At 48.5% G+C, this 16,959-nt stretch overlaps 2 protein-coding genes across 3 annotated transcripts in view; both read right to left on the bottom strand.

Moving 5' to 3' along the window:
• LOC132591276 (uncharacterized) overlaps positions 1-13,863 on the bottom strand; it is a 52,285-nt gene extending 38,422 nt beyond the window's left edge. The window contains exon 1 of the mRNA XM_088663930.1: positions 13,814-13,863. The gene's annotated coding sequence lies outside the window, so the exon portion shown is untranslated. The remainder of the gene's footprint in view (positions 1-13,813) is intronic.
• On the bottom strand, positions 4,157-14,289 carry LOC132591288 (uncharacterized). 2 transcript variants are annotated; one of them, XM_088664174.1, is made up of 3 exons: positions 14,232-14,289; positions 5,898-6,045; positions 4,157-5,678 (listed from the first exon to the last, which is right to left on the bottom strand). In XM_088664174.1, the coding sequence occupies exon 3, from the start codon at positions 5,520-5,522 to the stop codon at positions 4,428-4,430; it is 1,095 nt and encodes a 364-aa protein (XP_088520300.1). In that variant the 5' UTR covers positions 5,523-5,678; positions 5,898-6,045; positions 14,232-14,289; the 3' UTR covers positions 4,157-4,427. The 2 variants fall into 2 exon arrangements, with proteins under 2 accessions (XP_088520300.1, XP_088520299.1); XM_088664173.1 differs by lacking the exon at positions 14,232-14,289 and adding an exon at positions 13,814-13,952.
• Between the last annotated feature and the right edge of the window lie 2,670 nt (positions 14,290-16,959).

Genomic DNA, 16,959 nt, shown 5'->3' with positions numbered 1-16,959 from the left:
TCTTCTTAAATGAGCAATGCAAAGAAATAGAGGAAAACAATAGAATGGGGAAAACCAGAGATCTGTTCAAGAAAATTGGAGATATGAAAGGAACATTTCGTACAAAGATTACCATAATCAAGGACAAAACTGGTAAGGACCTAACAGAAGCAGAAGACATCAAGAAGAGGTGGCAAGAATACACAGAGGAATTATACCAGAAAGATATGGAGGTCTCGTACACCTCAGGTAGTGTGGTTGCTGACCTTGAGCCAGACATCTTGGAGAGTGAAGTCAAATGGGCCTTAGAAAGCATCCTATATAATAATATGCAAGTGTCCCTGCGTCCAGTCCCTGTGTCCTGTGTGTCCCTGGGGTACTGCGCATGTACCCCAGAGACACAGGGATTGGACGGAGAGACAGAACGCGCACACACGCGCGCTCTCTCCCCCCCCTGCCTACCGTTTAATCCGCTGTCTGGGTGCTCCGCTGAGCCTAGCTGGGCAGCGGGCGCCCAAGAAAAGGCCGTGATTCAGCCTCTTTCTGTGGCGGCGGCACGTGGGGGGCGGCGGCTAGCCCCTCCCACAGCCGCCGCTTCGTTGGGGCGCTCCGCTGAGCCCAGCTGGGCAGCGGGCGCCCAGAAGAAGGCCGCAAGTCGGCCTCTTTCTGTGGCGGCGGCGCGTGGGGGGCGGCGGCTAGCCCCTCCCACAGCCGCCGCTTCGTTGGGGCGCTCCGCTGAGCCCAGCTGGGCAGCGGGCGCCCAGAAGAAAGCCGCAATTCGGCCTCTCTCTGTGGCGGCGGCAGCACGTGGGGGGGGGGCGGCTAGCCCCTCCCACAGCCGCCGCTTCGTTGGGGCGCTCCGCTGAGCCCAGCTGGGCAGCGGGTGCCCAAAAGAAGGCCGCAATTCGGCCTCTCTCTGTGGCGGCGGCGGCACGTGGGGGGGAGCGGCTAGCCCCTCCCACAGCCGCCGCTTCGTTGGGGCGCTCCGCTGAGCCCAGTTGGGCAGTGGGCGCCCAGAAGAAGGCCGCAAGTCGGCCTCTTTCTGTGGCGGCGGCGCGTGGGGGGGGCCGCTAGCCCCTCCCACAGCCGCCGCTTCGGCGGGGCTGCACACCCGTTCCTCTTTGCACACTAAAAAACAATAAAATCTGTTCTAGCGCCCGTTTATTTTAACGGGCTGAATTCCACTAGTTGCTAATAACAAGGCCAGTGGAAGTGATGATATTCCAGCTGAACTGTTTAAAATTTTAAAAGATGATGCTGTTAAGGTGCTACACCCAATATGCCAGCAAGTTTGGAAAACTCAGCAATGGCCAGAGGATTGGAGAAGATCAGTCTACATCCCAATTCCAAAGAAGGGCAGTGCCAAAGAATGCTCCAACTACCGCACAATTGCGCTCATTTCACACGCTAGCAAGGTTATGCTTAAAATTCTACAAGGCAGGCTTAGGCAGTATGTGGACCGAGAACTCCCAGAAGTGCAAGCTGGATTTCGAAAGGGCAGAGGAACCAGAGACCAAATAGCAAACATGCGCTGGATTATGGAGAAAGCTAGAGAGTTCCAGAAAAACGTCTACTTCTTCTTCATTGACTATGCAAAAGCCTTTGACTGTGTCGACCACAGCAAACTATGGCAAGTTCTTAAAGAAATGGGAGTGCCTGATCACTTCATCTGTCTCCTGAGAAATCTCTATGTGGGACAAGAAGCTACAGTTAGAACTGGATATGGAACAACTGATTGGTTCAAAATTGGGAAAGGAGTACGACAAGGTTGTATATTGTCTCCCTGCTTATTTAACTTATATGCAGAATTCATCATGCGAAAGGCTGGACTAGATGAATCCCAAGCCGGAATTAAGATTGCTGGAAGAAATATCAACAACCTCAGATATGCAGATGACACAACCTTGATGGCAGAAAGCGAGGAGGAATTAAAGAACCTTTTAATGAGGGTGAAAGAGGAGAGTGCAAAATATGGTCTGAAGCTCAACATCAAAAAAACCAAGATCATGGCCACTGGTCCCATCACCTCCTGGCAAATAGAAGGGGAAGAAATGGAGGCAGTGAGAGATTTTACTTTCTTGGGCTCCTTGATCACTGCAGATGGTGACAGCAGTCACGAAATTAAAAGACGCCTGCTTCTTGGGAGAAAAGCAATGACAAACCTAGACAGCATCTTAAAAAGCAGAGACGTCACCTTGCCAACAAAGGTCCGTATAGTTAAAGCTATGGTTTTCCCAGGAGTGATGTATGGAAGTGAGAGTTGGGACCATAAAGAAGGCTGATCGCCGAAGAATTGATGCTTTTGAATTATGGTGCTGGAGGAGACTCTTGAGAGTCCCATGGACTGCAAGAAGATCAAACCTATCCATTCTTAAGGAAATCAGCCCTGAGTGCTCCCTGGAAGGACAGATCGTGAAGCTGAGGCTCCAATACTTTGGCCACCTCATGAGAAGAGAAGAATCCTTGGAAAAGACCCTGATGTTGGGAAAGATTGAGGGCACTAGGAGAAGGGGACGACAGAGGACAAGATGGTTGGACAGTGTTCTCGAAGCTACGAACATGAGTTTGACCAAACTGCGGGAGGCAGTGCAAGACAGGAGTGCCTGGCGTGCTATGGTCCATGGGGTCACGAAGAGTCGGACACGACTAAACGACTAAACAACAATATATGGGTGTGGTAATAGTAGTAGTGGTAGTAGTAGTAGTAGTAATAATATTTACATGTCCCTTTGTCATGTCAACAAGATTAAATAGATGCATGTTGGGCCAAAAATTATTAATTTCACATAGAGGCTGATGGAGAGGAAGTGAGGAACCAGGAGCGAGATCTTGGGGTCATGTTAGGTAACAGGGAAGATGTTGACCCCATGTGCAGTGGCTCGGAAAAATGCGAATCCCACAACTGGGGGTGTTTAGGGAAGGGATTGGAAATACACTGTATGGATTAATTGTCCCCCTGTGTCATTTTGGGGACAGCATTCTACACATATTTGTGTCACTGTGCGCCCCCCCCCCAGCACATTGCTTTGAGATGCTCTGGTACGGCCCCTTCTTCCCTGTGCCCCCTTCCCTCCTCATGCAAGACGTGCAGCTGAGAACAGAACCTTTCCTGGTTATGCCACTAAATACCCCTTTTATTTCTCTTGTCATCAAATATATCTATACACAATATATGAATCAAAAGAATAGATGAGGGTTTCAAGATTACCTTCGACATATAAGTAGGTGCTTTCAGTCTTTCTGTGTCTTCATGGTTCCATTATTGCAATTATAACAGTGGACGTTATGCTTCTCTTCCTATAATATTAATCTAACTCTGCTACCAAAGAAATCTCAGCTCCACTTTGTGCAACTCTCTATTCCCAGATACAAACATTTCCAACTCCCTCCACCAAACACCAGAACCAGCTCACTCTCACTCCATCCTCATTCAGAAGCAACACTCCAGACTCACACACTCCCCCTCCCTATCTAACAATACATTAAATATTATATTATGCTTACTATTGTGAAATGTCCTCTTCCTTACTTTAAATACATGTCTAGACAATGTTACATACAAACAACAGAAGCTCACATACGCTGCATGCATTTAAGATTGATTTCCTGGGTTAAACTTGCTTGCTTGAAAAACCTCAGGGGCTTGAAAGAAGAATTTTAATGGACTATTGGATAAGATCTGGATTTTGTTAAATAAGAAAGCAAAGACAATAAGAGGAGACTTTCTGAGTCTGAAGCATGGGAATTCAATTTTAAATTTGTATAATTTGGCAAGATATTTGGATTAATTGTTTAATTGATATTTGTATAACTCAGGTATAATTCCCAAACTAAGGCCCGGGGGCCAGATGCGGCCCAATTGCCTTCTAAATCCGACCCATGGACGGTCTGGGAATCAGCATGTTTTTACATGAGCAGAATGTGTCCTTTTATTTAAAATGCAGCTCTGGGTAATTTGTGGGGCCTGCCTGGTGTTTTTACATGAGTAGAATGTGTCCTTTTATTTAAAATGCATCTCTGGGTTATTTGTAGGGCATAGGAATTCGTTCATATTTTTATTCAAAATATAGTCTGGCCCCCCACAAGGTCTGAGGGACAGTGAACTGGCCCCCTGCTGAAAAAGTTTGCTGACCCCTGCTATAACGTGTATAGTTTGGAAATGAATTAGATATTTAAATTGGAAAATCTAATAAAATGTTTATTTAATAAAAGATTGATTTTTTGTTATTGATGTGAGAGAAATTGTCAACTTGGGGAAAAACAGGTTCTACACTCTAAAAAGCGTTCCATAATAACCAAAGCAGAATCCACACTCCTCCTATTTAAACCATTTCTCTTCTTTGAGTGAATTGATGGCTTGCAGAGTTTCCACTCTTACAGCTCTTACCCCTCCGAGTCTTTTGATGGTTTGTAAGACTTCCATTTCAACAGAACCTCTGTCCACTTCCCTAGGACTTATATGGTTTCTCCCCTGTATGAGTTTGTTGATGAATTCTAAGGTTTCCACTCTGACTGAAGCTCTTTCCACACTCCATGCATTTAAATGGTTTCTCCCCAGTGTGAGTCCGTTGGTGTATTCTAAGGTTTCCACTGTGACTGAAGCTCATTCCACACTCCATGCATTTAAATGGTTTCTCCCCCGTGTGAATCCGTTGATGAATTCTAAGGTGTCCACTGTGACTAAAGCACTTTCCACACTCCATGCATTTAAATGGTTTCTCCCCCGTGTGACTCCGTTGATGAATTCTAAGGTTTCCACTCTGACTGAAGCTCTTTCCACACTCCATACATTTAAATGGTTTCTCCCCCGTGTGAATCCGTTGATGGTTTCTAAACTGTCCACTCTGACTGAAGCTCTTTCCACACTCCATACATTTAAATGGTTTCTCCCCCGTGTGACTCCGTTGATGAATTCTAAGGTTTCCACTATGACTGTAGCTCTTTCCACACTCCATGCATTGAAATGGTTTCACCCCCGTGTGACTCCGTTGATGAATTCTAAGGTTTCCACTCTGACTGAAGCTCTTTCCACACTCCATACATTTAAATGGTTTCTCCCCCGTGTGAATCCGTTGATGGTTTCTAAACTGTCCACTCTGACTGAAGCTCTTTCCACACTCCATACATTTAAATGGTTTCTCCCCCGTGTGACTCCGTTGATGAATTCTAAGGTTTCCACTATGACTGTAGCTCTTTCCACACTCCATGCATTGAAATGGTTTCACCCCCGTGTGACCCCGTTGATGAATTCTAAGGTGTCCACTCTGACTGAAGCTCTTTCCACACTCCATGCAATCAAATGGTTTCTCCCCCGTGTGACTCCGTTGATGAATTCTAAAGTTTTCACTCCTACTGAAGCTCTTTCCACACTCCATGCATTGAAATGGTTTCTCCCCCGTGTGAGTCCGTTGATGAATTCTAAGCTGTCCACTGTGACTGAAGCTCTTTCCACACTCCACGCATTGAAATGGTTTCTCCCCCATGTGAGTCCGTTGATGAATTCTAAGTTTTCCACTGTCAGTGAAGCTCTTTCCACTCTCCATAGTTTCAGATTGTTTATCCTCTCTCTTTTCATACTCCAAGTATGGTTTCTTTGTTTTTCCTATTGGACATGGCCCACCAGAATTTTGACTGCCTTCTCCATTGTTTTTTCCCCGACTGGGGTAGGTGGGGCGGAGAGAGAAAATCCTACTAGGTTTCTAGGAAGAGAACAAAGGAATATTACACACATCAATTAGCACTTGCTCTTATTTTAACAACTCATACATTATCTCCTGTCCTCCATATGTTCCAAATTTTTAGGAAAGGCAGATGAAATAATGTTAAATAATGGTAATGCATCATCAGTCTTTCCTAACCCTTAATCAACTGTAATGAATCAGCATTATCTTAGAATACGGTTGAACTGTGGAGTTTACCTTTTATAAAAAGTGGTTTCTCACAGGAAAGGGAGCTACTCTATGTCCATGAACCTGCCCACTATTCATCAGGGTCTTAAGTTCATCATGAAGTTCTTCATCGTCTGCACAATAATCCTCCACCCCTGCCGAGTGTGGGCACATTGATCTAGATAAAAAAGAAAAAGAAAAAAAGAAAAATTCCTTCCAGTAGCTCCTTAGAGACAAACTATGTTTGTCATTGGTATGAGCTTCCGTGTGCATGCACACGTCTTCAGATACACTGAAACAGAAGTCACCATACCCTTATATATAGTGGGAGGGTGGGGAATGGTATTACTCAGATGGGTGGTGGGAATGGGTGATTGGCTGATAGGTTTGGTAAACCTGTTGACGACCACAGATTGGTTTGCCTTATACTTGGTGTTTACCTCTATGGATGTTGGGGATCTGACACTAAGTAAAAGTGAAACAAAACAAGTGCCATGGTCAGATCACTTCCTGGTGCAACTGGACTTCTCCGTGACCCTCCCCCTCTGCTGGGAGGTGGAATTTGGATGGTACGCCCCCGCTACTTTATGGATCCAATTGGTTTCCAGAGAGTGGTAGGGGATGTTTTATCCCATGCTGATGGCCTTTCAGCTGATTCCCTGGTGGCCCGCTGGAGTGTGGATTTAACCAGGGCTATTGACTGTCTAGCTCTGAAGCGCCCTCTCTGATTGCATGGAGCCGGGACAGCACCGTGGTTTCCCACGTAGCTGAAGGCGATGAAACAGTCGCTGAGATGGCTACAGTGGCGGAAAACATGTTCTGAATCAGACCGGACATGGGCTAGAGCTCAACTTCGAGCCTACCAAGGGGCAATGGCGATGGCGAAGAGGACCTTCTTCGCCGTTTCCATTGCATCTGCAGAAAACAGCAGCAGGAGACTATTCCAGGTGGTCCATAATCTATCATAACCACCTTCCTCATCGGGGCCTGGTAAGGACCCCAAGAGGCTTTTGCAAAGTTTTTTCAGATTCCGAAGGAGGTAGACTCCACCGTGGGAGCAGCACCGGGGCGGGAGAGTGCTAGATCCCTGTCTAGTCATGTTTCATTTGATCACTTCCAATCTGTTCCCTCCAAGGATATGGACAGGCTGCTTGGACAAGTGAAAGCGACCGCCTGTCTCCTTGATCCTTGCCAATCCTGGCTAAAAAAAAGTGAGCTGAGCTGGGAAGGGCTGGGTGATGTGCTCCACGGGGTGCTGAATGCTTCCCTCTGTGCGGGATTCTTCCCAGACCCGCTGAAAGAGGCGGTCATTAAACCGCTTCTTATAAAAACATCTTTAGGCCGGCAAATATGGCTAATTATCGCCCAGTCTCAAATCAACCATTCCTGGGCAAGGTGATTGAGCGGGTGGTTGCTGAACAACTCTAGGAATGCCGGGAGGATGCGGACCATTTGGATCCCTTCCAGTCGGGATTCAGGCCTCATCATAGGACTGAAACTGCCTTGGTCGCACTGGTTGATGATCTCCAGTGGGCTAGGGACAAAGGTGAAATCTGTTTCCTAGTTCTGTTGGATCTCTCAGTGGCCTTTGACACCATTGACCATAACATCCTTCTGGACTGTCTACAGGGGCTGGGAGCTAGGGTCACTTGTCATACAGTGGTTCTGCTCCTTTCTCTGGGGTCGGGTCCAGAAAGTGGTGTTGGGGGATGAGTGTTCAGACCCCTGGGCTCTCACTTGTGGGGTGCCTCAGGGTTCCGTCCTCTCCCCCATGCTTGACAGCTATGCCCCCATGCTTTTTAACATCTACATGAAGCTGCTGGGAGAGATCATCAGGGGATTTGTGCTGGGTGTTCATCAGTATGCAGATGACACCCTTTGACAAGGTGCCCCATGATATTCTTGTAAAGAAGCTGGTAAAATGCGGGCTAGACAATGCTACCATTCAGTGGATTTGTAACTGGCTGACTGACCGAACCCAAAGGGTGCTCATCAATGGATCCTCCTCATCCTGGAGAGTAGTGACTAGTGGGGTGCCACAGGGTTCTGTCTTGGGCCCAGTCTTATTCAACATCTTCATCAATGACTTGGATGATGGGCTTGAGGGCATCCTGAGCAAGTTTGCAGACGACACCAAATTGGGAGCGGTGGCTAATACCCCAGAGGACAGGATCACACTTCAAAATGACCTTAACAGATTAGACAACTGGGCCAAAGCAAACAAGATGAATTTTAACAAGGAGAAATGTAAGGTACTACACTTGGGCAAAAAAAATGAAAAGCACAAATACAGGATGGGTGACACGTGGCTTGAAAGCAGTACATGTGAAAAGGATCTAGGAGTCTTGGTAGACCACAGACTTGACATGAGTCAGCAGTGTGATGCAGCAGCTAAAAAAGCCAATGCAATTCTGGGCTGCATCAATAGGAGTATAGCATCTAGATCAGGGGTCCCCAGACTTACCGCGCAGTGGGCCGGAGGGCAGGGGAGTGCACGCGCAGCGGGCTGGAGGGCGGGGGAGTGCGCGCCCGTGCGCATGCGCGCACGCACACGGGCGGGGGGGGAACGCCGAAAATTGCTTGTGCGCATGCGTATGGGCCTCCCCCGACCCGGAAGTGCATCGGAAATGACCTCTTCCGGGTCGGGAGAGGCCCATACGCATGCGCACAAAAGATTTTCGGCAATTTTTTGCCGATTTTTAAGATCATCGCCGCGCCACGCGCTGTAAGAGCGGGCGGCGGCAGCGGGCGGCGGGGGTCGTCGCGGGCCGGATTGGGAGGCCGATTGGGCCGCATCCGGCCCGGGGGCCGTAGTTTGGGGACCCCTGATCTAGATCTAGGGAAGTAATATTACCACTGTATTCTGCTCTGGTCAGACCTCACCTGGAGTACTGTGTCCAGTTCTGGGCACCACAGTTCAAGAAGGATACTGACAAGCTGGAACATGTCCAGAAGAGGGCAACCAAAATGGTCAAAGGCCTGGAAACGATGCCTTATGAGGAACGGCTTAGGGAGCTGGGTATGTTTAGCCTGGAGAAGAGAAGGTTAAGGGGTGACATGATAGCCATGTTCAAGTATATGAAAGGATGTCATATGGAGGAAGGAGAAGGATTGTTTTCTGTTGCTCCAGAGAAGCGGGCACGGAGCAATGGATTAAAACTTCAAGAAAGAAGATTCCACCTAAACATTAGGAAGAACTTCCTGACAGTAAGAGCTGTTCGGCAGTGGAATTTGCTACCAAGGAGTGTGGTGGAGTCTCCTTCTTTGGAGGTCTTTAAGCAGAGGCTTGACAGCCATATGTCAAGAATGCTTTGATGGTGTTTCCTGCTTGGCAGGGGGTTGGACTGGATGGCCCTCGTGGTCTCTTCCAACTCTATGATTCTATGATTCGATTTTCCCCACCCTCCTCGTCCCCCCCCCTTAGCTAGACTTTTTACCGTTTAATTTTTTTTCTTTCCACATTTTTTACCATTATTATTACTGTTATTGCGTTTACTTTTTGTTGTTGTTTAGTCGTTTAGTCGTGTCCGACTCTTCGTGACCCCATGGACCATAGCACGCCAGGCACTCCTGTCTTGCACTGCCTCCCGCAGTTTGGTCAAACTCATGTTCGTAGCTTCGAGAACACTGTCCAACCATCTTGTCCTCTGTCGTCCCCTTCTCCTAGTGCCCTCAATCTTTCCCAACATCAGGGTCTTTTCCAAGGATTCTTCTCTTCTCATGAGGTGGCCAAAGTATTGGAGCCTCAGCTTCACGATCTGTCCTTCCAGGGAGCACTCAGGGCTGATTTCCTTAAGAATGGATAGGTTTGATCTTCTAGCAGTCCATGGGACTCTCAAGAGTCTCCTCCAGCACCATAATTCAAAAGCATCAATTCTTCGACGATCAGCCTTCTTTATGGTCCCAACTCTCACTTCAATACATCACTCCTGGGAAAACCATAGCTTTAACTATACGGACCTTTGTTGGCAAGGTGACGTCTCTGCTTTTTAAGATGCTGTCTAGGTTTGTCATTGCTTTTCTCCCAAGAAGCAGGCGTCTTTTAATTTCGTGACTGCTGTCACCATCTGCAGTGATCAAGGAGCCCAAGAAAGTAAAATCTCTCACTGCCTCCATTTCTTCCCCTTCTATTTGCCAGGAGGTGATGGGACCAGTGGCCATGATCTTGGTTTTTTTGATGTTGAGCTTCAGACCATATTTTGCGCTCTCCTCTTTCACCCTCATTAAAAGGTTCTTTAATTCCTCCTCGCTTTCTGCCATCAAGGTTGTGTCATCTGCATATCTGAGGTTGTTGATATTTCTTCCGGCAATCTTAATTCCGGCTTGGGATTCATCTAGTCCAGCCTTTCGCATGATGAATTCTGCATATAAGTTAAATAAGCAGGGAGACAATATACAACCTTGTCGTACTCCTTTCCCAATTTTGAACCCATCAGTTGTTCCATATCCAGTTCTAACTGTAGCTTCTTGTCCCACATAGAGATTTCTCAGGAGACAGATGAGGTGATCAGGCACTCCCATTTCTTTAAGAACTTGCCATAGTTTGCTGTGGTCGACACAGTCAAAGGCTTTTGCATAGTCAATGAAGCAGAAGTAGACGTTTTTCTGGAACTCTCTAGCTTTCTCCATAATCCAGCGCATGTTTGCTATTTGGTCTCTGGTTCCTCTGCCCTTTCGAAATCCAGCTTGCACTTCTGGGAGTTCTCGGTCCACATACTGCCTAAGCCTGCCTTGTAGAATTTTAAGCATAACCTTGCTAGCGTGTGAAATGAGCGCAATTGTGCGGTAGTTGGAGCATTCTTTGGCACTGCCCTTCTTTGGAATTGGGATGTAGACTGATCTTCTCCAATCCTCTGGCCATTGCTGAGTTTTCCAAACTTGCTGGCATATTGGGTGTAGCACCTTAACAGCATCATCTTTTAAAATTTTAAATAGTTCAGCTGGAATATCATCACTTCCACTGGCCTTGTTATTAGCAATGTTTTCTAAGGCCCATTTGACTTCACTCTCCAAGATGTCTGGCTCAAGGTCACCAACCACACTACCTGGGGTGTATGAGACCTCCATATCTTTCTGGTATAATTCCTCTGTGTATTCTTGCCACCTCTTCTTGATGTCTTCTGCTTCTGTTAGGTCCTTACCACTTTTGTCCTTGATTATGGTAATCTTTGTACGAAATGTTCCTTTCATATCTCCAATTTTCTTGAACAGATCTCTGGTTTTCCCCATTCTATTGTTTTCCTCTATTTCTTTGCATTGCTCATTTAAGAAGACCCTCTTGTCTCTCCTTGCTGTTTTTTGGAAATCTGCATTCAGTTTCCTGTATCTTTCCCTATCTCCCTTGCATTTTGCTTGCCTCCTCTCCTCCGCTATTTGTAAGGCCTCGTTGGATAGCCATTTTGCTTTCTTGCATTTCCTTTTCCTTGGGATGGTTTTCGTTGCTGCCTCCTGTATAATGTTACGAGCCTCCATCCATAGTTCTTCAGGCACTCTGTTCACCAAATCTAAATCCTTAAACCTGTTCCTCACTTCCACTGTGTATTCATAAGGGATTTGATTCAGATTGTATCTTACTGGCCCAGTGGTTTTTCCTACTTTCTTCAGTTTAAGCTGGAATTTTGCTATAAGAAGCTGATGATCTGAGTTACAGTCAGCTCCAGGTCTTGTTTTTGCTGACTGTATAGAGCTTCTCCATCTTTGGCTGCAGAGAATATAATCAATCTGATTTCGATGCTGCCCATTTGGTGATATCCATGTGTAGAGTCGTCTCTTGTGTTGTTGGAATAGAGTGTTTGTGATGACCAGCTTGTTCTCTTGACAGAACTCTATTAGCCTTTGCCCTGCTTCATTTTGAACTCCAAGGCCAAACTTGCCAGTTGTTCCTTTTATCTCTTGATTCCCTACTTTAGCATTCCAATCCCCTGTAATGAGAAGAACATCCTTCTTTGGTGTCATTTCTAGAAGTTGTTGTAGGTCTTCATAGAATTGGTCAATTTCACTTTCTTCAGCACCGGTAGTTGGTGCATAAACTTGGATTACTGTGATGTTAAAAGGTCTGCCTTGGATTCGTATCGAGATCATTCTGTCATTTTTGAGATTGCATCCCATTACAGCTTTTGCCACTCTTTTGTTGACTATGAGGGCCACTCCATTTCTGCTACAGGATTCTTGCCCACAGTAGTAGATATGATAGTCACCCGAACTGAATTCGCCCATTCCCTTCCATTTTAGTTCACTGATGCCCAGGATGTCGATATTTATTCTTGTCATCTCATTTTTGACCACATCCAGCTTACCTCCACTCATGGTTCTTACATTCCAGGTTCCTATGCAATATTTTTCTTTACAGCATCGGACTTTCCTTTCGCTTCCAGGCATATCCGCAACTGAGCGTCCTTTCGGCTTTGGCCCAGCCGCTTCATCAGCTCTGAATCTACTTGTACTTGTCCTCCGCTCTTCCTCAGTAGCATGTTGGACGCCTTCCGACCTGAGGGGCTCATCTTCCAGCGTCATAACTTTTATATGCCTGTTGTCTTTGTCCATGGAGTTTTCTTGGCAGGGATACTGGAGTGGTTTGCCAGTTCCTTCTCCAGGTGGATCACGTTTAGTCAAAACTCTCCACTATGACCTGTCCATCTTGGGTGGCCCTGCATGGCATAGCTCATAGCTTCTCTGAGTTATTCAAGCCCCTTCGCCACGACAAGGCATTGATCCATGAAGGGGGTTTACTTTTTAACTTCATTTTTTTAAAAAACCCCCTTTCCCCCCTCCCCCAATATCAACACTTCTACATCACTATTATCACCCATCTCCCACTTTTAATACATAGACTCCCCCCTTCATTTTATACACCAAATCCCCTCCTTTACTCATTTCCTCCTTATCATCCTCACCTACCCCACTTCTCACACACCCCACTCCCACTTTTGTCACTGTTGTTTGACTGCTGGTTGGCCTGGCATTAAATTGAAACCTGCTTGTCTGCAGGAGCTGATCTGGGTCTTATGGCAGGGAAGGACAGAGCTTCAAGGGAGGAGAGGGTGGGTGGATCAGGCCTCCTGTTCAGGGATCTCTCCCTGGTCGACTCCAAGGAGATTCCTGGGCAGGGGGGAAAAGTCAAGGCAGGCAGCCCCCAAGTCTCTCTCTCTCTTTCTCCAAGATGGCTTCGATCCCTCCCCCAGGGATGCTTCTCTCCCTCCCTCAGCCCCCTATCTTCCTCTGCCCTCCTCCATCCGCCCCTGAGGGTCCCCTTTGCCCAGAGGCCCCCATGGCCGGATCACGCTTCGTGCCAAATCTCTCCCAAGCGCCCCCACCTCTCTATCCTGAGGGACCTCGCAAGAAGAGCAGGGAGGGGGGAGAGGAGGGAGACGGGGGTCTCTATCCAGGCCTCTCTCGCCTCCTTTAACCCTTCCATGGACTCCTTTTGATTCTCCAAACAAAGGGGACCCACCAAGGCACCCCTCGGCACCTGCGCGGAGCCAGGATCGCGGAGACAAAAGCGCCCCAGGGATTCCTGCCAGGGAGAACCCGGAACTCGCAGAGAGACGCGGAACTGGGGCCTCGGTTCAAGTCTCAGCCCTGGGGGGGGGGGGCTCCCATTTCATTCCCGCAAAATCCCCCACTTTTGAGGGAGGGCAGGACAGCTGAGCATCTCTTGACTCTCAAGCGGATGGGGCGCTGCAAAGTCCTCTCCCCCCGCTCGCTATTCTATTCTGATTTCCTTTCCTATAATATAAAGGGCTGGGATCTCCACGGACGCGAGGCGCCCCTGCTCGCCTGATCCACAGAAGGAAGGGGGAGGGGGAGCACTCCCCTACTTTCCTCTCATTCCCCCCCCCCCAATCCTGCCGTCCCTTCCCAGTTTCCCTGTTTGCAGATTCAGGGGGAGAAAAGGCGCATCATTTTCTCCCTCCCCACCCCCCACAATATATAGATATATTTTGCACCTCTTTTTCCTCCTCCTCTGCAGCCGGATTGCATGGATCGGGGCCTCTGCAGATAGCGCCAAGGAAGTGAGCTGTTGCTTGGGGTCTCTGCCCCCTTCCCCGCCCTGCAGTTCTACTTCTTTGTCCCCTCTGCTCCCCCTCCCTTGCTCGCTTTTCTCTTCCGATTTCCTTTCCCGCTCTCCAAGGACCAGCCCCCCTCTGGGGGAGGGGCTCCTTTATCCCAGCAGTTCCTAAATCAGCCAGAAAGGAGGGGGAGGGGGAGCATTTCCCTACTTTCCTTTCATCGCCCCCTCCCGCCCCAAATCCTGCCCTCCCTTCCCAGCTGCCTTGTTTGCTGATTCAGGGGGAGGGAAAGCACATCCTTCTCCCCCTCCCCACACCCCCAAATCTCCCCACCCGCCAAAAAAATATTTTGCACCTTTCCCCCCCTCCTCCTGCTCTTCAGACCTCCTCCTCTTCTGGGAATATGGATGACGACCCCCCCTCCAACCTTGGCTCCCCCCTCCAAAATTTCCTGCCTCTCTAGGAAGCGGAGCTCACTGACCCTTGGGGAGGAATGAGTGACGCCTCCCTCCCAGAACACACAAACTCTCCTCCTTCCAAACAAGCTCCGTTATCCTGTTTCTTTCCTGAGAATAATTTCAGCTCTCCCCCCCCCCCCGGGTATGCCCATGCTCCTTAAGGTATACAGGACCTGAGAAGGTCCAGGTTCGATCACCGGAGACAACAGGGAAAGAGACCCCCCACACCTCCGAAAAAGTCCTCCAGGAGAGGGGGGGTGAGGATCTGGTCATTTTCACACCCATTTCTGCAAAGTAGACCGGAGTTGTTATGCGCATTTGGGGCTTGGAACAGTGACTTATGACAACCCTATATGGTGTTATCCCTTGACATTTTGTGTGTGTATGTGTGTGTGTGTGTGTGTGTGTGTGTGTATCCGCTTATTTTATGTGAGCTGCTTGGAAGACAACTTTGGTTCAAAGGCAAGATTGAAATACAATCATTTCCCCCCATTCGTAACAAAGAGATATTCCACCGCCCCTCCTCTCCATGGGCTGGCGATCTCCAGATCCAGGGCTCTCCCCCTTCCTTTCCCCCTTGTCCCCACTGCCCCTTTGAAGAACCATAACATTACGGAATCTGAGAACTGGAAGGGGCTGAAGAGTCATCTAGACCAGTGTTTTTCAACCTTTTTGGGGCAAAGGCACACTTGTTTCATGAAAAAAATCACGAGGCACACCACCATTAGAAAATGTTAAAAAAATGTGCCTATATTGACTATAAAGTAATTCTCTTGAATAGGAACCAAATAAACAAAGAAAGTATATGTATATGATAACAATGAAACTTCAAGCTTTTTGTATCCAAGCTGACAGTGGTTTGAGATCTGGACCTGCTAAGCCCAAAGCCCCTGGCCCCAGTCCCTTGCGCTGTGCTGCTTAACAAAGGTAACAAAAAGGCCACTTGCCTTGATGTCTCCTGCTGTCCCGGGCCGGGCCTTTTCCTCCTCCTTTTTCTAACAGACATGGGGAAGGCGGGCCTAGGAGGGAGGTCGCTCGGGGACGCTGTTTTTCGGCTGGCCGACAAGCCAACGACTACAACATCTTCTGAGGAGGTGGGAGGGGCGGCCACATGCGCGCAAAGGATCCTGACGAGACGCAAGTCAGCCCCAGCTATGCCTGCCTCGAAACTCCGAGCAAGGCGGGCGGCGGCTCAAGAGAGCGCTAGCTTTTTCCTCAGTCAGTGCGAACCTCCTGACTTGCCAGCGGCCGGACGCAATGCCAGGGACTAGCGCCGTGGCCAGTTTGAAGCGGCTCGCCGAGGAGTTTCCGCGCGCATTCGCCGCCACCACCGCAACAACGAAGGAATTGGGGAGGTGCTTTTCGCCGGGCCTCTGGGCGCTGCCCACCGCCCACGTTTGGAACGGCACACCAGGCAACATCTCACAGCACACTAGTGTGCTGCGGAACAGCGGTTGAAAAACACTGATCTAGACCAACCCCCTGCAAGGCAGGAATCTGAGCTAAAGCCACCCAACCTCTGCTGAAAAACCTCCAAGGAAGGAGAGCCCACCACCTCTCATGGGAGTCTGTTCCCCTGCCAAACAGCTCTTGCTGTCAGAGAGGGTTTCCAAATGTTTCGTCAGAATCTCCTTTCTTGCAACTTGAAGCCATTGGTTTGAGTCATACCCTACAGCCTAGAATAGTTACAGAATTATTATTTTTTGTTGCTGCTTCACCCTATGGACTCATGTTAAGCTAGTGGTCCACCAAGACCCCTTGATCCTTTTCACATGTCCTGCTAGTAAGCCAGGTGTCCCCCATCCTCTCTTTGTGCAGGTGGTTCTTCCTGCCTAAGTCCAGGGCCTGACATTTGTCCCTGTTGAAATTCATTCTGTTACTCATTCTGTTATGCAAGGACATGCCCCAGCGGAGCTGCTATTCCTGTTACAGCAAATCTCAGGGGAGCATTAATAGGGCAAGTTACGCCCAAATTCTCGGTCCTCATTTTCCTGAGCAGTGGATCTCTGGCTGGGCAGGATCTGTCCCGCCTCAGACTGCAGGGGAGGCAGCTCACAGGATGGACTGCTCTCCACTGCATCCCTTCTCCCAAGGGAGGAGGGCCCTGGCTGGACATCTCCTCCCCACTGACTTGGTTTCCTCCCCCAAGTGGTGGAATCAATGTGTCCCAGAAAACAGGGTCTTCCTTGCAGGCTGAAATGGTGCAGTCCAGATACAGGCAAAACCCTTGGGGGTGTGGAGGAGGCAGAGACTTTGGGCCTCTCCCTCCCTTCCCCACCCCTTTGAGAGCACTTGTGAATGGGTGAGTTCAACTGTTCCTGGAAAGAGCCCTGAAAAGTGGCCACACCAGGTCCATGTGCCCCTATGACGTTCAAAGGAAGCTTCCTGTTGGCTGCCTCAATGCTCAGAGATGGCTCCTGCCTCCAGGCAACTTGTGGCTTTGTAGAAAGTTGACCCTTAAGTTTGGGACCTGCCAAATGCACACTATGGACATCCATAGGGTTTCTCCCCTATGTGTGCTATCTTGGCGATAATCTGATATGACCTTATATTGAAGCATTTAACACACACTTAGGCCACCTCCCCATTGCATCAAGGTCTCTCTGGCACTGCCCACTCTCTGCT

The sequence above is a fragment of the Zootoca vivipara genome, chromosome 2 (genome assembly GCF_965207765.1).
Source record: "Zootoca vivipara chromosome 2, rZooViv2.hap1.1, whole genome shotgun sequence".
NCBI classification, from domain to species: Eukaryota; Metazoa; Chordata; class Lepidosauria; order Squamata; family Lacertidae; genus Zootoca; species Zootoca vivipara.
This window is presented reverse-complemented; position numbering and strand designations above follow the sequence as displayed.

What these genes read in the sequence shown, in the direction of transcription:
- LOC132591288 (XM_088664174.1), bottom strand. Translation starts at nt 5,522, where the DNA reads ATGGAGAGTGGAAAGAGCTTCACTGACAGTGGAAAACTTAGAATTCAT.